This window comes from Gorilla gorilla, chromosome 8 (genome assembly GCF_029281585.2).
Source record: "Gorilla gorilla gorilla isolate KB3781 chromosome 8, NHGRI_mGorGor1-v2.1_pri, whole genome shotgun sequence".
NCBI classification, from domain to species: Eukaryota; Metazoa; Chordata; class Mammalia; order Primates; family Hominidae; genus Gorilla; species Gorilla gorilla.
The window spans coordinates 134,510,883-134,532,109 of record NC_073232.2 but is presented as its reverse complement, the minus strand read 5'-3'; the positions used below and the strand labels follow the sequence as shown (position 1 = coordinate 134,532,109).

Sequence of the window (21,227 nt, the reverse complement as noted above, 5' to 3'; positions counted from 1 at the left end):
CTCTACTAAAAATACAAAAATTAGCCAGGCATGATGGCAGATGCCTATAATTCCAGCTACTTGAGAGGCTAAGGCAGGAGAATCGCTTGAACCTGGAGGGTGGAGGTTGCAGTGAGCCAAGATCGTGCCACTGCACTCCAGCCTGGGTGACAGAACGAGACTGTCTCAAACAACAACAACAACAAAACTGGTTATCATGGGCTGGGCATGGTAGCTCACGCCTTGTAATCCCAGCACATTGGGCAACCAAGGCAGGAGGATCGCTAAACCCCAGAAGTTTGAGACCAGCCTGGGCAATGTAGCAAGACCCCATCCCAAAACAAACAAAAAATGGATTATCATAAACCTAAGCAAATAATTAATTAATTTAAAAAAACATCCCACAGCCCCAGTTATAATATGATTTCTGAATAGTGACCATTAGCATAAAAACTTGGGCTTAGAACTTCTGCAAGATGTTTTCTCATTATTTAAAAAAAAACAAAAGAAAAGAAAAAAAGGCCCAGGGATGTGTAGCTTATAACTTGAGGCCTTCTTTTATTGTGGGCCAACGCAAATTTCTCAGTACTGGCTGCCAGGGACGCCGTGTTAAGAAGGATTCCGAGGCAGCGTCCAATCTCAGTGAGAAACAGTGCTGGGGTCAGTGAACAGGGCCTGCCATGGTCACGGGAGGAAGGAGGCGGACAATCACGCCATGGTCCACTGTCCTTGTCCTTGGGTCCTTGTGGAAAGGCTGAGGTGTCATTTGAGTCTAAACTAAGTTAGGGTCTAGGGATTTGATTCCTATTATCGCCCACAAGCAAAAAGAAAAAATCCCCCAAATATCCCACCCAAAAGGAATCTCTTTCCCCACGAGGTAGAGAGTCCTTGGCTGAGTCAGATGGTGGCTGGCAGGTGACTGCCATGGCTTCCCATGGGTGTGAATAATGCTATGACACAGTTCAGGGGGGCGTTACCAAGAAGCCCCAGACTCTGTCCTGGGGCAAAGCCATATTTTCTGGAATGCTCTGGTCCTTTCCTGAAAGGCTTCACGCTCTACCAGAAACCCACTCTGAGCCTCCTATCTTCCAAGGCCTCCTCATAGTTCAGAAACATCAGGGCCGGCCTGAGCCCCCGCAGGTCAGGACACCTACCTATCATCTGAGCGATGGTCTTCTCATACTCGGCCACTATTTTCCTATAAGAGAAGTAAAGACACGTTGGAGTCATGACAACAGAATGGTTTTCCATCTCACACAGCTGGACGCCACAGCCTGACCCACGTCCAGCAGGGCCCCAACTTCCAGGGTCACCTTCAATGTCAGCCCTCGCCCTGCACGCTCATTTTCCTGGTGCATGACTCTAAATATGCCACTCCCTTGTGCAAAGCCTTCAACCTCCCTCACTGCCCACTAAGAAAAAAAATCAAACAAGGTAGAGTGGTGCATGCCTGTAGTCCCAGGTACTGAGAAGGCTGAGGCTGGTGGATTACTTAAGGCTAGGATTTTGAGACCACCTTGGGCAACACAGCCAGATCCTGCCTATACAAAAATGAAAAAAAAATTAATAAGGCATGGTGGTGTGCACCTGTAGTCCTAGCTACTCAAGAGGCTAAGGCAGAAGGTTTGCCTGAGTCCAAGAGCTTGAGACCAGCCTGGGCAACACGGTGAAACACCATCCCTACAAAAAATACAAAATTAACCAGGTGTGGTGGTCTGCGTCTGTGGTCCTAGCTACTCGAGGGACTAATGTGGGAGGATCACTTGAGCCCAGGAGTCTGCGGCTGCAGTGAGCTATGATTGTGCCACTGTACTCCAGCGTGGGCAACAGAGCGAGATTCCATCTCTAAAAAAATTTAAGAATGAAAAATAAAGCCAAACCTCCAGCCCGACAACTGAGGTCTTTGCAACCTGGGCCCAACCTCCCTCATCCATCTTACGTCCTTCCACACCACGTCATGAACACAGTGGCTCAGTGAGAACCAATGATTTCTTGTTTGCTCTCGGCCTTCTCATCCCCATGCCTCTGCCCATGTTATTCACTTTCTCTCTATTTCTACCCCTCACAGTCTGTTTCTCAAGGTCCAATTCAAATGGTGTCTCCTTCAAGAAGCCTTCCTTGATTTCTCCTTGGAAGCCTATCACCTTTTATCCGCATCTTCTTCCAAAGCATCTCATGCATCTGGCATCATTGAACACAAATCTCATCTCCTAGTGGCCCAGAGTAAGCCTCTTGGGAAGCCTCAATAAACAGTAACTGCACAAAAGCACTAAGATCCCCTGTTTGTCATACTGCCTCCCAGCTGTCCCCAAATGGAAGGACTGATGTGTGAAGACGTCCTTTCTCCAAAGCCAATCTGCTGGAAGAAACTTCTCAAAAAGAATCAGGGGTTCACCTACATTATCCAATAATTATTCCCCACAAGAGAACCAAGAGCGGATAACTGTTGAAGATCCAGGACCCTAATGACAGAAAACCATAGAGATCCCCACCCCGGTCAGGAGGCCTGGGCTCCCGCTGAGCTTGCCCCTCCCAGCTGTGTGACCCTGAGCACGACATTCATGGAAGCTGCGGGCGCTCTGCTTACTCCTTGGTAGAGTAAGGATTTTCCTAGACCCCACCTTTCAGGGCTGTATGGGAAATTCAATAAGGGTAAAAGGAATAATGAAGGTAGAATGCATTCTGCAAAGTCTAATGCTGGGTGCCTGTCCTTGGCTGCTCAACCTTGGTCCCAAGGTCAGTGTCTCACCCCAGAATGGACTCCCAAGAAAGGTAACCATGAGATGAGCCTCCGAGGGTTCTTTCCAAATCCTACACAGGAGCAATTCTGTGTTTCCTGCCATTAAACAACACCTCCTTGCATCTCAGAATCACCAAGCTGTGATACATCTTTGAGGCTGCCCTGTCCAACCACTCATCACTGCTGAGGACACAAGGAGGTAAGGGACGTGTCCTTTTGGAAGCGTGGAGAGACCAGGGACCTGAAAATAGTTTAGCTGTGCTGTTTTTTCACTTTACCCTCACAATGACCCTAAGAGGCAGTGCTCTCACTGTTCCCAGCATTACTGATGAAGATGCTGGGGTGGAGTAAGAGTGATTCAGAAACTCTTCCAGGATCCCAAGGCTGCCAAGTGGCAGAGCCCAGATGTGAATCCAAGCATCACACTCCGCAGCCTTTGTTCATAATCCTTCTGCTCCACTCTGTTGAGGCACTGTTATTTACCCCCATTTTCAAGTTAATAAGCAAAGTGAGGCAGAGTTAAGTAAGATGCCCCCGAGTGGCTGGGAAGCAGAGCCTGGTTTTCACCTAGTCAAGCTCCAGAGGCTGACGGGCTGACATTCGGGCTACCAAATGCCGGTACGTCTGCACCAGCTGGTGACATCTTGAAATCCTACCACATCAGCTAGTAAATGGCACCTCCTGGGGGCCCCTCAGTGGTACGACTTCTCAAACCACGAATAAGCACTCCCCAGGCACCAAGAAGGCAAAGCTCCCAGGAGGCAAAAGAAATTAGAGACAGAACTTCCAGCCTTCCTGGGTGCCGTGCCTCATTTTCAGTGCATGTAAAAAAAACTAGAACCACCCATACCCCAAAATAAGAGAAAAAACAAAGAGGTTTTAAAATAATGCAAATGCAGGGCTTTCGTTTGAATGTGAAATAGCACACTAGGCTCAATGTCCAGAGGTGGTCACAGGGAACCATCAGCAGAAAGAAGGAACGGACAGGAGAATTTTCAGGAAGATCCTACGATGACCTAGAAAACGGGATATGATTACCTACAGTCCGCTTTTCTGCTTAAAATGGTAGCCAGGAATGCAATTGATTTTGATAATAAACTAGTATCGGGGCCGGGTGCAGTGGCTCATGCCTGTAATCCCAGAACTTCGGGAGGCCAAGGCAGGCAGATCACCTAAGGTCAGGAGTTCAAGACCAGCCTGGCCAACATGGTAAAACCCCGTCTCTACTAAAAATACAAAACAAAAATTAGCCGGGGATGGTGGCAGGCGCCTGTAATCCCAGCTACTTGGGAGGCCAAGGCAGGAGAACCACTTGAACCCGGGAGGCGGAGGTTATAGTGAGCCGAGATCGCACCATCGCACTCCAGCCTGGGCAACAAGAGGGACACTCCATCTCAAAAAAACACACGCAAAAAAAACTAGTATCGGCCATTGTACTTATGTACACTATACATGGTGACTATATTTCTATTACGATATACCACAAATGAAAATAAATCATTTAAGCTACAGTCAGGAAACATCCTAAATGTTTGTCCACAGAGACTGTTTAAATTAATTATGTTATATCCATACAATGGACCATCAAGCACCTGTTAAACAGAATGAGGCAGAGAGGAATAAAAAATATATCAAAAATATGCTATTCAATTTAAAAAGAGTGGTGAGCCGGGTGCAGCGGCTCATGCCTGGAATCCCAGCACTTTGGGAGGCCGAGGCGGGTGGATCATCTGAGGTCAGGAGTTTGAGACCAGCCTGGCCAACATGGTGAAACCCTGACTCTACTAAAAATACAAAAAATTAGCCAGCCGTGGTGGCAGGCGCCTGTAATCCCAGTTACTCGGGTGGCTGAGGCAGGAGAATCACTTGAACCTGGCAGAGTTGGAGGTTGCAGTGAGCCGAGATGGCGCCACTGCACTCCAGCCTGGGCAACAAGAGCGAAACTCTGTTTCAAAAAAAAAAAAAAAAAATTAAATTAAAAAGAGTGTAGAATGATGTATACTGCAAGCTCTCATTTATTTTGGAGAAAAAAGAGGCTGTTTACACTCATTGTTACATTTGTGATGAGAAATGGAAAATTCTTGGAAGGATCCACCAGAAACAGAAGATAGTCACCTGCGAGTTGTGGAACTGGAGGCTGAGTGGAGAGATCTGTTTTGCATTGTACATACATTTATTTGAATGCATTCTTTAATTCATGTGCATGCTATTTTAGTAACAGTAATAGAGTAAAAATACTTTTAGAAAAATATGAACTGTGTGTAATAAAGAAGAGAGAACTTCCACAGAAGACACTCTTCTGTGGACCACACCAGCTCCAGTCATTATTAAACCACAGGTAAGCAGCCCTCAGGCACGAGGAAGGCCCAGCTCCCCAACTGACCTCATTTCCATCACTTCCCGCCTGCTTTCTTCATATTTATCTTTCCATTCTGAGACCTCTCTCTCCTTGGTTATGATCTAGTTTCAGAGAGAAGAAGAGAAAGGTTAGCCCCAAATGAGTGAATTCGGCTCTGAGCAATTCATAGATCAAGAAAAGGAGACGGTGAATAAATGTGGAATGAAAACTTCCTACAACAAACCATAATTACATTCAGAGAACTTCCCCGAGCATAAAAAAGAAAGCAGCCAGATATCAGACTTTCACAGTGCCCACTGGGGAGCAACTGAAAGGGGCATGCTTTTTGTTGTAAATTCAACAAGGCCAAAAGGCCCATTACACGATAGTGTCTAGGAAGATCAAAACGCATGGTGTGCCACACATCTTTGCCTGCAGCGTTCAGAGGACAAAGTCTGTCTCCAAAGACTCTGGCTTTGTGGACCATGAGCATACGTATTTATAAGTGGCAGGAAGAGGGTAATTACACCACATGCCACGATACCTCTGCTCTGGCGATCTGGAGGGCAGAGTCCAGGTCGGGCTGCTGGAACAGAAGGCCTGCAGGTTTCTCCACCTCAGCGGTCCCGATGCGGGAGTACAAGGCTGTTTTGGAGATGGAGACGTCTGTTGGGTGAGCAGCCTCTCTCTGTGGAATCGTTTTTAATTAAAAAAAAAAAACAGTTAGCATTAATCATATGACAAAGAGGATTACACTCACCCTCTCATGAATGGGCCAATTGTATGGTTTTGAAACAAAGAACATCAAAAGTATGAGAAAGTGCAAAGACTGATGAACAGGGAAATGTCGAGTCCAGTCTATGGATGGAGATCTATCATTCTGCACCTGGGCAGGCAGACAAAGGGGCTAATGGCAGAGGCCCCTTAAGCTCCGAGGCCTTGGAGTCCAGCATGTCTGGTACCTGCTTATCTCTGCCATTTATCACACGCTGAGCCACTTAGGCACAGCGCCTGAGAACCCAGGGCACTATTCAGCAGCCTCCACTTCCAAAATGAGATCTCAATGGTGAATAATGTTGAATTCTAGTCTACGTTTGCCTAGTTTTGAATAACCACAGATTTGATCACTTTTGTAAGACTGTTTACATTTCCATTTTAGGGGCATTTGTTTAGCTCTGTTTGAAAGGATGTGAGTCACACAAAGCTTAAAGCCTACTGTAGTTGTCAACCAATATCACCTTTGGCTAGGTAGAGTCTCTGGATGTAAGAGTTATGTTGGAGTTATGTAAGAGTTATGTAAGAGTTCTGTTGCCATGAAGTCTGTTACGTTAATGGGAAAATTAAAAACTGGGTCAATGACAATATCCACATTTGCTGATTAGACCCTGAACAAGTGGCGTGATCCACCACCCCAACCCACCCAACTGATGTTGGTTTGAGGCTTTACAGCCTTTTGTGGAGGACAGATACTAGCCTCCCACAGGTGAGGAGGAGTCTGTGGTTATTCTTTTTCCCTTTGCACAAAATGCTCGGCAATTTGCAACACAGTTGAAATGCGGTGTTAGCAGCATCATCGACCAGCACAGCCGGGTTGTCAGTCTACTTCTACTGCAAAAGAAACATCAAACCAACCACACTCTCAGTCCTATGCATTAACCTCGTGGCGCTGTCATGGCTGCCCAGCGAACCTCTACCCTAGTTATCAATACTAGAGTGCTCTAATAGGCAGAGTAGGCTGCTTCTTCCCTTGGGAAATTATGAGAATAAATTGAATGGTGAAAGGCTACCACAGTGTAGTAGAGAGAGAGAGATTTGGGGAAAGAATGAAGAGGGCTTATCAAGGACAGCAGGTAAGATTAAAGAGCCAACAGTAACTGGGAAGGGGGAGGACCTAAAGGTACCTGTGCAGAATTTGTCTCTTTCACCACCAGAACAGGCGTGCCTACCCTACGACAGCATCAGGGAAAATGAACCCGAGAAGGGAGACAGCTTGGAAAACTCAAGAAGTTTAATGGATAGGACCGGAGATGACTGAGTTAGGACTGGTTAGTTAGCTGTACACATGCAGGGTGAAACTATATAGTTTCGGTTGTCCCGGAAGATTGAACGTCTGTTACCTGGGTTTCTTGGCCCCTGCCTGGCCTTGCATACTTGGGGTGACCCTGAAGCAGGACCCAAATGATCCACTGGCCAGAGATGGAAGTACACAGTCCCCTTCAAGCAGACCCCAGAGACTTGCTCATGTGAGAACAGGGCAGGCTCAGGCCCTCAAGAAGTCCCCGTTTTAAGGACGCTTGACCAGAATACACACTAATAGCCCTCAGCAGAGGCAGGCTGACCTCCCAGAAGCAAGGGCACCACCAAGCCACAGGGCCAGAGCCTCACATGCAGGGGTTCATCTCTACTATTGGAAAATGGGTTTCACAGTTCTGCTTGTCATGGGGGAACTTCTCAGGAAGTAGTTGAAAAATGACACAGAGATCAAGACTCAATATTTGTCCTTATGGAGAAAGTTCATAAACACACAATTCTGAAAAAAATTCTGGGCCGTGTGCGGTGGCTCACTCACACCTGTAATCCCAACACTTTGGGAGGCTGAGGTGGGAGGATCCCTTGAGGCCAGGAGTTTGAGAACAGCCTGGGTAACATTGTGAGATCTCATCTCTATAAAAATTTTTAATAAAAAAAAATTGGGGGCCGGTTGCAGTGGCTCACACCTGTAATCCAAACACTTTGGGAGGCTGAGGCAGGTGGATCACTTGAGGCCAGGAGTTCAAGACCAGCCTGGCCAACATGGCAAAACCCTGTCTCTACTAAAAATACAAAAATTAGCCGGGCGTGGTGGTGCATGCCTGTAATTCCAGCTACTGGGGAGGCTGAGGCACGAGAATCGCTTGAAACCCAGGAGGCGAAGGTTGCAGTGAGCTGAGATCGCGCCACTGCACTCCAGCTTGGGTGACAGAGTGAGACTCTGTCTTAAAAAAATAAAAAAAAGGCAAAGGATTTTAAAAGGAAAAACAAAAACTGTTCACTTTTAAAGTCAACAAATGTGTGTGTTTTTTTTAATGAGCAATAAAATTTCAAAATGAAAACAACACTAGTCACCATCAGACTCAGCGTGGACCTTCTGAAGATGAATAAAGTGGAGAATCTCAGAGACTGGGGCACAAGGTTTCCCAGAATGAGATTCAATTCTGATCAAAATAAGCAGGCTCCCTGCAGCGCAGGAGAAAATTGATTTAATTAAAACTAACTTTATCATACTGGGCAGAAACTAAATATGACTAATGAAGGAATTAAGTATCTTTATGCTGCCTAAAATCCTTTGTAAAACAAGAAAGGGAATGAAAAAAAATCAATAAAATAATGGGGTTTCTAAGAAAATGCAAATGGACACTACCATGTAGACTGTTCACTGACCCCTTCATCCCGGCCACCTGGTGTTTTCAATAAAGGAACAGATGACTTCAGAGCCCTCTTGAATTACTGCCTGAGTATCTGCATGTTGATGAAATTCATTGTGTACACTCTGGTTTCCCCTTACAACCAAGAATTGTTTTTAACAGAAATTGATAGCTTTGTCTGTCGCTGATATTTTAAGATCAGACATTTTTAGATTAAGCTTTGTTTCTCTCACATAACCCTCACTTGCTACTTTAGAGGGGCCAAAAAAGCCACTAGAATCACAAATTGAAATGTGAAATGGCTGTGACGCAGAAGGCATGGCCTTTGTAACCAATTTCCAACCTTCACTCCACTGAAGTCCTGCGACCTGTGAGAACCTCTGGCCACTGTCACCCACTTCAGACCTGCAGGCTGTGCCTGGGGTCCTTCCTGCTGGCAGCTGGGGGTGGCATCCTAGCCCCCTTGTCGACAGTTCCCTGCTGCCAGACATGGAGGGGAGGGGCTAGCACTGTGGCAGGATCCCTGTCCCTGGAGCAGAGAGAGGCCAATTCTGGGGAGAGCACCTGCCATCCGAGGCTGGGAGAGCCATGCCAGAGGGGCCACGGAGGGGTGAGCCCAGGAGTCAGGATGAGCTAGGGAGATGACAGCCACCTGGACCAAGGCCACGGTGCATGGACACAGGCCTGGTGCTCAGAGGGTGTCCAGGTCATGTGCCACCACCCACGCAGGAGAGTGGCCTCCGCTGGGTGCTGCCCCATCCAATCCTGACCACAGGCGGTCCCCAAGCCCAGTAGCAGCGGTGATCATGGGGAGGCACTCAGCATCAGGCCTTATGCCACTCCCACAGGTGGCACCACCGGCAACAGCCAGCCGCTCCTGCCCACCGAGTCAAGACACAGCCTCCAGGCAATGACCACAGAGGCTCCAAACAGCCAAATACACAGGCGCTCGCGAGCTGGTCCTTGTCACTCCTCTCAGGCTGTACTTGTGGCTTTTGGGCATCACGTCTCCTTCCTTTTGAACCTCGGCTCAATATGTGTGTATGGGTGGGGGTAGTCTGTGACACAGCAATAGAGAGGGAAACACAGAGCATGCTGCCAGGCTGCTCAACGACAACACAGGTGGCCCCAACTCCTTCTCTTGCTCATGTAAGCTCCAGGCATCGGCCTCTTCTAAGCCAGGACTGAGGGGCCACACCACTCAACCGCCCGGGGGACCTCTTGCTAGGACTTGCCCCCTTCCTGAAGCTTGTTATTTGTATGGCCTTGTTCCTAAGGAACCCAGACACATCCTTCCATCTCTATATTGGGTCCCCCAATCCAGAAAGGCCCACAGCCTGTGCCTCTTGGAGAGCCACCCAGACACAACATTCAGGTTCTATCTGACGTGGCTGAGTGTTAAATTCAGGGCTCCTGTACCACATTTCCAGTGACCTTGGTCAGGTTCACTTCCAGGAGGACACAACCAAATTCCGTTTGACCAGAAGGATGTGGAAGGAAAGTAATGGTAAGACTGCAGCCTGACACCCCGGCCCCTAAGGACTTTTCCTCATTTCTCACATTTTCTAACTAAGATGAAGAAACCCCCACTGCAGCTCCTGCAAGGCTGACTCAGCTCTCTATCAGTCTAGAGAGAAATGGAAGTCAAAGCTGCTCTAGGGAACAACCGGAAAATCACTCCCCACTCTAGCTTATGGTGATTTTCATCCATGCAATATGATATTTTTCATTCCAAGTGATTTCATCTTTGTGCTAGCAACAGCTTAAGACCACATTGGCAAAATGACAGAGCTGTGTCACCTACCGCTGAAATATATGGCCAGAAAAAAAGGCAAATTGGATACACAGCTGCTGTTTTCTCTTCCTATGCATCAGGAGTTTCCAATGCAGCAAGGAACAATCTTTCTATATGAAAAAGAAACCCACAGGGACCAACTTGAGGTCAGGCCCGTGGACCACCCTCGGGCTGGGTAGCTACAGGAACACCATCTATTTTCCACGGGCCAACATCACCAGGTAATGCACTTTTTAACAAAAGCAATACAAGTTACTCTGCTAGAGAAAAATATTCCCTATATACTCCAAGACAGTCACAGAATACTCCTTTGAGCATATGCCTCTGAAATAAAAGAGGTGGCTTGGGCTGCCTCTCCGACCTATATACTATGAACACACATGACTCTATTTTCTAACTCAGAATTGGGGCACAAATTCTGAGAACAGCCTGTAATTGACAAAAAGTCAACTCCTGGCCATTATTTGCCAACAGTCATCTCTGGCCGCTCTCCAAAGGAGGTGGCAGAGGGACCAAAGCACTCAGCACACTCCATATCCATCCTGAGCTACTCACCAAACATGCTCAATTCCACCTCAAACTCTGGACAGGAATACATGGTACTTACAGTGGCCAAACTGCATGCAATTCATTCTGTCTTTAGGCCCCAAGGATGTCTAGAAATAAATCTAGTGGGGGGAAAATCCTCACTGCTTCATGCTTTCTAAAAATCTCGCTTTCATGGAAATTCAACCTAAGCTTATGGTTTGGCAACAAGAACGAGGACATCCCCAATCTGTATTGACATTCTTGTCCCTGCCTTGGGTCTCGCTGTTTCCAGCCTGCACACCCACAGTGTAAGCACCTACTGTCTCTGGGAGGGGTCTCTCTTTTGGGTATGGCCAAGGAGACCTCACCGCAGGGCCCTCAGGGCTGGAGCAGCAGCCGGAACTCCTACTCTTGTACCAAGGATGAGAGACACAGACCTCACTGCCCCCCTGCAGATGAGCTGTTACTCCAGGCAGGCAGGCCAGGGGCTCCCATTTGTATTTTTTCAATTAAAAGATAGGGTCTCGCTCTGTCACCTTGGCTGGAGTGCAATCAAGTGATCACAGCTCTCTGTAACCTTGAACTCCTGGGCTCAAGCAATCCTCCCACCTCAGTCTCCCGAGTAGCTGGAACTACAGGTGTGTACCACCACACCCAGCGAGGGGCCTCTCACTTGGAGACCTGAGTTCTAGTCCCCAACAGGCTGGTGAATCACTGTCAAGTGGCTCCATCTCCCATCTGTAAAATGGGACCCGGATCCACCTACCGAGGAGAGATGCTGGGAGCACCTGATCAGGTAACAGAAGCAACAGGGAAGTGTCAGCTAACAACAGCAGCTTTCCTTTATCACACGCCTACTATGCGTCAAGCATGGTGCCACTCTCCGCACACCAGACATCTGTCATCCTCGCAGCAACCTGTACACTGGCTATTATTGGCCTCATCTCACGAACGGCAATACTAAGGCTCGAAGAGGTTCACCTACTTGTTCAAAGCCACAGAGCACAGTCTGACACACCAGGTTCATCGAGCTGTCCAACTTGGGGTGGGGTGAGGGGTGGGAACGAGGCCGCCCTCAGAGACCAAGGTTTGCATGGGCAGTCCAGGGGCAAACACACGTTCGGCACATCATCAGCAACTCATTCAAATTGTTAATAAAAGTTACCCCAAACTTGGAAGCCAGGCAAAAAGATTTCTGCATGCCCTGTCAATGTCACACTCCATGCTAAAACTAGGAATTGGGAAACTCCATGGGCCAAATGGCCCACTGCCGTTTTTTGTAAAAAAACAAAGAAACAAACAAACAAATAAAAGTTTTATTGGAACAGTGCCAGACAGTACAGCCCACAAGGCTGGAAATACTTATCATTTGCACTTTACAGAAAGAATTGCTTAAGCCTGGTCTAGAATATTATCAAATGTCTTGGTTTCACTTACTATGTATTATTGATTAGGGCCTTGTCTCAACAAAGTCAGATGTTAACTTGCAAAAAATAGAAAAGTTGCAAATTATGTTTGCTCAATAGAGAAGCAAATGGTATCTGTAGAAAAAAAAAACCCTCAAAGGTCATGATTTTGTTTTGCTCTGTTGAATTGGTGCTAACCAGTTTTCTATCCAACTTTGCCATCTTAGGCTAGCCTTCTTTACCCTACTGACCCACACATTGGTCTCTGTATTCTCTCTCATTTAACCAGCATTACTATCCCGCGGTTTAGCATTATCGACTTAAATGGATCTTAGCTATGTGCTCAGTGTGTATTTATGCAAGAGTGACGCTTTCAGCTTTTTGGAAACGACCCTTTGCTGGACACCGATGATGCCCGCCTGGCGGATGGTTAGCAAAGCAGCTTCTGGACCCCAGCGGCACACATGACATTCTCAGGAGGTGGCGCACGCAGCAGCAAACCGGTACCTTGGCATCCTGGTGGCTGCGGGAAGCCAAAGCAATCTGCCTGGCCAGCTTCAGGGCTTCTATCCGCATGATGGCAAACTCTAACTCCTCCTGCCCACAGGGAGTGTGGGCAAATCGCAGGGAAATGCATCAAGACAGACGTCAATGGTTTCCACATCCGAGAAATGAACGTGCCACGAAAATGTGTCATGACAGGCACTCGGGAAAAACACGCGCTCCGCCTTTCTCTCACAATTAGCACCTCAGCAGATCATGAAATAAGCATTTAATTTCCTTTTCTAAAAATCACCCTTCTGATTGTCAGGAAGTATTGTGCAGTTGAATACGAAATGATTTTCAAAATGGGATCAAAATTTTTTACTGTTCTCTTTTCTTTCATTTCTTTCCCTTTTTCTTTCTTAAGGTAAAGTTGGCCAATAGTTTCCATGAATGGAGCTGCATCTCTCAGATGGCTGTTAACAGTCTCTCTAGGTTTGCTCTGAACATCCTAGTCTAGAGGATATCAAATTAAGTTGTCAAATTTAAACCACAGAGTAGATCATTGTTTTTGGTTCCAGATGCAAGACTGAGCCCAGATGTTATCTCACTGGGAGTCTGAGATAGCCACGTATATATAAACAGCTTGGCTCAGTGGTGATCTAATATTCTTGGTTCAGTGAATAAATCACAGAAACTGCTTTGGGGGCTATCAGCGCTTCTAAATAATGACTATTTGGGCCCAGTTTGTAAATTGAAATAGAAATGGTTTGTTCAATATGTAATCACACAATTTACATCACTTTGGTATCGTGGGTAAAGAACGTCACATATACCATCCTTTGAGGGGAAGATATGTCACTGCGAACGTTCTCGGCAGTTCCTCATCAAATCCTGCCTTATTTCATTTGGGCCTCGGGGGTTCATTCTCTACTGAGGTTTTGACAAACTCCCAAAAGGTCACACGTGGGCTACAAACCTGGAGTTTCTGAGCGAATAGTGGGGGGTTCTTTTCTGCTAAGTCGGGCTCCAGATAGTCAAGTGCACCACAGAGAGAGGCGGGGTGAGCTAGCCTGCTGAGGAGGGCGTCAGCAGAGGCAAAGGAGCCCTCGGGAGCTGTCTGAACGCCGGCAGAGAGGAGGACACACAAGAAAAATAGAGGAGAACAGAGAGTGATATTGATTCCAAGCAAGGGCCATGCAGCCATTTGCTGGACATTTTTGCCTTGAGGCTAAAGAGAGTATCAATTAGCTGCCATTACTTGTGGTTTCATCTAGACTAATTCCCACATGCTGACAATGGACATCTTGAGATTGGCAGACCCGACCCCCTCCCCAAAAGCGTAGCCTTCAGTGTCCTCTCACCCCCACGCCACCCTCACTCCCTGGTCAGTGAGTGGGAGCTAGCTAGTGGAAGGTGAAAGGCCAGTTAGCTGGTGGGTTTTCCAAACGTAACATAACTCTTCAAGAAATACTTCCAAATATATATATATATGAAGTAAGGTTTTGGTAAAGGTCATTTTCTAAATCACGGAAAGATGATTTCAAATGAAAAAGTGTCTTCTGATAGATCAGAAAGACTTCACAATCAGAAGGCAGCTTTGTAGAAGGTGAACCATGGACGTGTGCTTCAGAGTGTTCATGTGAGAGATTGATTCACATCTAGACCCTCTTTTTGCTATTGTTTTTCCAGTATCCACCCCAGCATCCAACTGCCAAACACATAGTAGGTGCTCAATAAACATTTGATGCATGAGAGAAATGGCCTACTAACACAGAACAACAAAAATAACACACTAAATCAAGGGCTTCACACCTGCTTGGGGATTGCTGGGCGGGAGGTAGAGGAAATAAAACTAAAATTCACCTAGAAGGATGGTGCACTTCAGATGTGTGGAAGACCGTGGCATGGGCATCACTTACTTTGGGGAATGCACAAGGCCATGTGACACGTGTGCTGTGCAGGGACTGGGGAGTAGGTGAGGCCTTCAGCTCAGCTCTGTTTGCTCTGCAAGACCCCACAGGGCTTGGGGAGAGGAAAAGTCCTGGTCTTTGAACAGGAGAAATTCCCATCACTAAGTCCCAGGAAAACTAACTGTTTCCCAAAAAAGGGTCCCTTGCCCTCTGCCATCAAGGACGAAGCGGCAGAGGACTGCTTAACGACTGCCCTAAAGCAACAGTCTAGTCCTAAGGGGCAAAAAATGGAAACTAAATAACCCTGAAGGCATATAAAGTACTTAAGTGGGAAATGCAAAACCACACTGGTGGGAATAGAGAACCTTCCCCTCATCCTCATGGTATGGGATCTCCCAGGTTGGCTTCTGTGGTCAGGGAGTCAGGGTGGGACCCATGGCAGGTGCCAGGTGAGTGTTGCTCTGAAGGCCTGGCCTTCTTGGTGACAATACGCAGCTGGCCCACACCTCATCCCCCGTGATCTGGGGCCCTCCAACTCCACTTACAATTTCAATCGCTTCTGAAGGGGTGCCCAAGCCCATAGCCTCCAGCTCCTTCTGGGAGGATTTCTCTGGCACCTGCAAGTGTGACTCTTGGTTAGGGGCCAGTCCTCGTGGGACAGGATGCTGGGTTTTTGCAGCAGTGTTCACAAGGGCTTCAGTCTCTTCAAAACTTGACCTGGGGGAAGCAAAGGGCATCTTTCTTTAGTCTTCTCATTGGGAAACCCACTGAAATCAACCAGGATGCCCTGACCAAGTCAATATCACAAGGAATCCTGGACTTCCAGAGGGATATGAGCCAGGTCTCCAGTGGCCATGCAGCCTCTAGGCTGGGCAGTCACCCCAGGACCAAGTGACAAGGGAGGAGCAGAAGCACAGATGCCACTGGCTACAGACCCGAGCTTCGCAGTTCAGCAGACCACCAGCTGCTTGGTTGTGGACTCTGGGGAAGTGACTGGATACCGTGCCTCCATTTCCTTCTCTATAAGATGGAGACAATGGACCTCTCTGCGAAGATTAAATGAGATGCTGCATGCCTGTAAAGCACTTAATGCGGTACCTGTCACCTGGTGCCACTACTGTTTTAACAACATAACCACCATCATCATTGTCCTCACCACCCTGGGCAGCCTGCAGAGTCTCTTTTGTAAGTCTGAGAAGTCAATGCAAGCACTTTTACTCCTGCTTAAAGGGGCAGGCAGACAAAAATAGGCTGGTCCAAATCTCACAGCAATGCCCACACTTACTTGATCAAACAATGCACTGCTCCAAACATCAGCCCTCATAAATGCAAACATGAACACCCATATCAATAATGTACATTTACCAGGCACTTGAGGTGTGCCAGGTACTTCAACAAGAGCTTTACACACAGCATCACTCTGGTAGACAGAGTGCCCTCTCCCCATCACACAGCTCGGGGATGTTCTGGAAGATGGATAGCCTCCTTTAATCTTCATCAAATCCCTGCAAGGTCCATTTCATTATTACTTTTACTTTACATTCAAGGAAACTGAGGCCCAGGAGAGGCAAGTACCTCACTTCAGGTCACACAACCAGGAGGGGGTACAGGTGGGATTTGAGCTTTGAATGCTGGGCCACAGTGTCCCCCTTTAGACAAATGATGGAATAAAGTGTGTGTGCACTGGGCGAGATTATAGGAGTGGGACACACAGTCAACTGCTGAAGGATTTCACTTTAGTCCAAAGGGTAGCCAGTAACAAAACCAATGTGTTTATGTCCCTGTGGACATTCAGAGAGACTGAAGTGTGGGCTGGCCAGGTACTGTGGCTCATGCCTACAATCCCAGCACTTTGGGAGGCTGAGGTGAGAGGAGCCCTTGAGCCCAGGAGTTTGAAACCAGCCTGGGCATCATGGTGAGACTCTGTCTCTATAAAAAAAAAAAAAAAATTATGTGGCATGTCAGCTGCCTGAATCTATGCACTGAAATGAAGCCAAAATAACAGCATGAAGGTGCTCAGAGGCTTTAGAACATCCAGCGTGATGTGTAACTCTCTCATCATGGAAGTCATACCCTGAACACGGCGTCGGGGACTCTGACATGCGGACGGGAGATGACTTGACAGGGCTCTCCTGAGAAGTGTCAAACATAAGGTACAAGGCCTGCTTCTTCGGGGCATCATCGTCCTGCTGCAGGGATCAAAATCACATATCAGCTTGGGTACAGTTGGCCTGAACGTGCAACAGAGACGAAAACTGGAGTACTCTTCAATAGAGAACAAATAACCCATCAGGGAAAAGCCTTCATTGTTCTGGAGCCACCAGGAAGAGAGGAGGAAGTGGGGCCTGGTTAGGAGTGAGGTGGGGAGGCCAGGAAGGAAGGAGGATGCAGAGAAAGTACAACTGAGTTCAAGTAGGAACGTGGCCAGCGGAGAAGACGCCACGGCGTTGGTGAGCTGGACTTTGTTCAATTCACCAACATTTACTGAGCACGCTCTCTGGGCCAGGAGCTGTGCTGGCCACTGCAGATAAACAGAGAGGTAGGGCAAGAGCCTAGACCTGGGCTGACCATAGCTGAATGAGCCCAGGGCGGGGGCGGGCCTGGAGAGCAACTCAGCTGGACTAGAAACAGGGGCTGTGGGATGCCAAGCCCTGGAGACTGGCATCTCTCAGTGATGGGAAGACCTTGAAAGACCCCCTCCACATGCCCTGCTGGGGTCCCCAAATAAGTCCCTGCAATGGCCGGCAGGTATGCTGCTCTGCACTGCCATGAAATCTCTGGGTGGCTCTGCTGTTCCTGAGCAGGGCATGCTCCTCACGAAATTCATCCGCGAGGCCTGCCAACACACCAGGCAGTGGGTGGTGGCACAAGAGGAAGGGGCCCCTTGTGGTTTCAATCCATTTAAATCAAAGATCTCAAAACACATGACAGTTCCCCTTCAGCGGTAAAATGTCTCACCCTCAGTATTATGTATATGGCCTCAGCTACTGGGGACACAGGTGTGGCCACAGAGCTAAGCTCTTTAAGCAACGCACAAGGGGATGATGATAAAGCTCATGTGCTTTACTCAGGGAGCTGTGATCTCACTGACGTGGCGCATGAGTTAAGCCTGTGCATGGGGACATTCTCCCACCCAACCTTCAGGTCTAACTTACAGCAACCTGCAGTTTGGAAGCAGTAACCCCGGCATCTATGACTAATGCAAAGAAAGATAAAGAGCAAAATGTCCAGGGCCGTGTAGTGCTGCAAGCAAGCAAGCCCTCCTGTGTGCCACACGTCTCTGAGGGCATCGCCGACAACAGCAAGCGGTCACCCTTGGAATAACATGCCCTAGGGCAGCAGGTATTAAGCCAGGAAAGACAGTGCCCATCATAACCTCTTAAAATGAAAAACCAGGAAGAAAGGCTTATTGCCCAGAGAAAATATTCAGTTAATTAAAACAATTTCTCAAAAACAGCTAATCGCATACCTGAAAAACCATCACCACCTCTTTTTTTTTTTTTTAAAGAAATCTCTAGCTCTTTCTCAGTCTAGGAAAGTAATTCTGCAGGACATCTAATTGTATTCTATTATTTTCTCCCTGAAAATGTCAAACGAAGTGGATTGAGTACAAACCTCAACCCCCCAGCCCCAGTCCATCATTGCTGTGCACCTGGGAAGCTGTGTACACAGAAAACACTCGATTTGGGGTCTGAGCTCCCAGAGACACTCTGCACAGGGGAGGAGGCCCCTGAAGGCAGGAAAGCGAGTCCCCTAAGTGGCCCGAGGCAGAAGAACTTACAGGTAAGGAGGAGCCAATTTTCTCCATATATTCAATTTCATAGGAGTTTCTGTAATCCAACTCTGCAAAAACAAAAACAAACACAAACACAAAAAAACAAAAGGTGAGGTTAGTGCCAGAGGAAAAAAATGGGAAGATCTGAGCCAGGCAGGGTGGGAGGTATCACAAGGCTCTGGGCTTTCTGACGGTGCCCACTGCCTAGAGACTTCTTATATAGCCTGAAGAAAAGGCTCGGTTCGGCTATTTTCAGACAAATGGTAAATGTCTTGCTGTAAAGGGGCTTCTGCCATTAGGGAGGCTGAGAAAGTCCTGAGGAATTCCATGGCACGACCAAGCACAGCCCGAGTGTGGCCGGACCTGAGCACTCTGCGCTGAGTGTTCCCATAAGACAGCACGTGCATTCTGGGTGCTGGTTTCCTCTGTAACTGTCAGGTGCGACACGTGGGATGATACATCCTCATGATGTTTTGGAACTGGACCCTTACTTGTCCCTCTCTGGGTATTCAGCTCTGGCCACCCTCTGAAGTGAGGGAAGGACGATATTGTTTCTGCAGCGCTGCTGGTAAGAGAAGCTTTGTAAGTCACCTGGAGCCTTTCCCAGGGTTCTACCAGTGTCTTCAGGGCTGGTCCAAATCTATTTTCAAACTCAAAGACTAGTAAAGTCCAATGGGTGGAGAAATGACCTGTTTCAAATTGATTGGTGAAAATCCCACACACTCAATGGAGACGGCAAACACCACTGCCTGCCTCAAGTACCTGGAAACTAAGCTGACACTCAACTGAACTCCCTATCCAGCAAACGGATGAAGCACCTCCTATATGGTTTGCACAGTGCCGGGCATAGCGGATACAGTGGTGGATAAGACCAGAATGGACTTCTGTCTTCACAGAAGCCACAATCTAGAGCTAAACCAAGAGGTGAAGAGTGACCTGCTCAGAAACCCACTGTGAAAAAGCATCAGTGGCAATCCATCAAGTTTAATCTTTCAACTTTTTTTAAGATGAAAATAAAGATAAATAGCAGTTCTGGTTTAAAGCCTCTTTATTTCTGCCTGTTGCTAAAGGCATCGTCAAAAAAATATGAGCTTTAAAATGAGCTATTTCCTGGAGGACTTTCATAAAACCTGCAAATGGCTGAATAACCTCAACTACTTAAACACGTGGACAATCTTTCAGGAATCTCTAAATCTCCCTTGGTGAGGCAAACATATCATTCTACTCAGCATGGCCAGCTCATGAGATCGAAGACAGTTTTGTGGATTAAAGGCCAGAAAGCCCTGTTGCATCCTGAATAGAGATGAGTAGAGAAAGTGTGTTTCCAACTCTCACACCAAGCCTGAACCCCAGGGTCTGCCCCAACTTAAGACAGAAGCATTAATTTGTAAAGTCTTAATCGCCTCCTCACCTTAAAAATGAGAAGCAGGACAGGGCACAGTGGCTCACACCTATAATCCCAGCACTTTGGGAAGCTGAGGCTGGCGGATCATTTGAGGTCAGGAGTTCAAGAACAACCTGGCCAACCCCATCTCTACTAAAAATACTAAAATTAGCCGGGCACATACCTGTAGTTCCAGCTACTTGGGAGGCTAAGGCAGAAGAAGCACTGGAACCCAGGAGGCACAGGTTGCAGTGAGCCAAGATCGCACCACTGCACTCCAGCCTGGGTAACAGAGTGAGACTGCCTCAAAAAAAAAAAAAAAAAAAAAAAAAAAAAGAGAGAGAGAGAAGGAGGAAGGAAACAGGGATGGACAAGGTGATATTTAGGGTCCCTTCCAGATCTATCACTTTCCAAGTATAAAACTCCGGGACTATCATTTTACTGTTCTATTATAAGCTGTTTAAGTTGAGAAAATAATAGTGAATCAGCTGCCTCTTCTAAGGTATCATTACGATTGCCAAGGCATTACATGCCCTAAATGATGTAACAGAAATCTCTAAGCACACTCCAGTACAGCACAGGGCACCCAGGACACACCAAACGAGCAACAGACCACCGCAGAGTTTTTCCAGGGGCCTGTGGCCCCGGGCGAGTGCCCAGCTCTGGTAACCAGCTCGCCTCACTAAGTGTCCCACTTGGAACCTCAGCTCTTCTGGTGGCTGAATCTGGGTGAGTTTTAGGTCACGGAGCTCACTCATCTGCCTTCTCTGCTACCTGCCAAAAGGAAGTCCCTTCCCACTGTCCTGTGTCCCCATTCCTCCCTTCAGAAGGAGCAACTGACGGTGCAAAAGTGGGGTTCTCTGACACCCACATTAGTGTTTGCATTTGTGAGATGCCTGATTTCAGAAGGCCCGCACTCCTCCCCATCAATCCCAGATGAGTGGCAGACGCCTGGAGATGCTGCTTCAGAACACGCCCTGCTTGTTCCAATCACAGTCATTTGGGATCCTGATTTATAATTTACAGAATGACCTGGAGAGGATGTAAAAAAAATAAATACTTCCTCCTGTCATCTTGGGTGATCTCTGCTATTTTGAGAAAACATCTTCCTGAACTTGGTTTTCAAAATTTCACTCATCTGCCTCAAATCCTAAGCCTCAAAGGGCAGGCATGGGGGTGAAACCACATCCAATTTCAGCCCCATTTTCACACCATGCCACACACAGCTGGCAGGCCAGGAAGGGTGATGCCACCACACCAAGTGGCACATCATACTCTCAACTGGAGGAGATGGTCCTTGCTAACGTGTGTGGCTGCTCCTAGCTGAAGAGGCTCAGTTATCGTTCACGGGTCCTGTCGTTTGTGAGGGCTGCTTTTGGTAATTATTTCATATGGGGGCACTGCACAGCGAGGGGCCTTCAATGCTGCTTTCGTCTGTCTCTAATTGCTGGGGGCTTGCTAGGAACAGGAAAGAGCCCCATG

General features: G+C 47.5%; 1 protein-coding gene across 9 annotated transcripts in view; it reads right to left on the bottom strand.

Moving 5' to 3' along the window:
* TACC2 (transforming acidic coiled-coil containing protein 2) overlaps positions 1-21,227 on the bottom strand; it is a 257,941-nt gene that overhangs the window by 11,386 nt on the left and 225,328 nt on the right. For 5 of the 9 annotated variants that reach the window (XM_055353964.2, XM_055353961.2, XM_055353962.2 and 2 more), the window contains 6 exons: positions 18,368-18,429; positions 16,660-16,775; positions 15,132-15,303; positions 5,602-5,745; positions 5,103-5,179; positions 1,134-1,177 (listed from right to left, as the gene is read on the bottom strand). In XM_055353964.2, coding sequence (XP_055209939.2) covers positions 1,134-1,177; positions 5,103-5,179; positions 5,602-5,745; positions 15,132-15,303; positions 16,660-16,775; positions 18,368-18,429 — 615 coding nt within the window. Of the gene's footprint in view, positions 1-1,133; positions 1,178-5,102; positions 5,180-5,601; positions 5,746-12,697; positions 12,788-13,652; positions 13,794-15,131; positions 15,304-16,659; positions 16,776-18,367; positions 18,430-21,227 lie in introns of all 9 variants that reach the window. The other 4 variants (XM_063710544.1, XM_004050209.5, XM_019035052.4 and 1 more) reach the window with 2 other exon arrangements.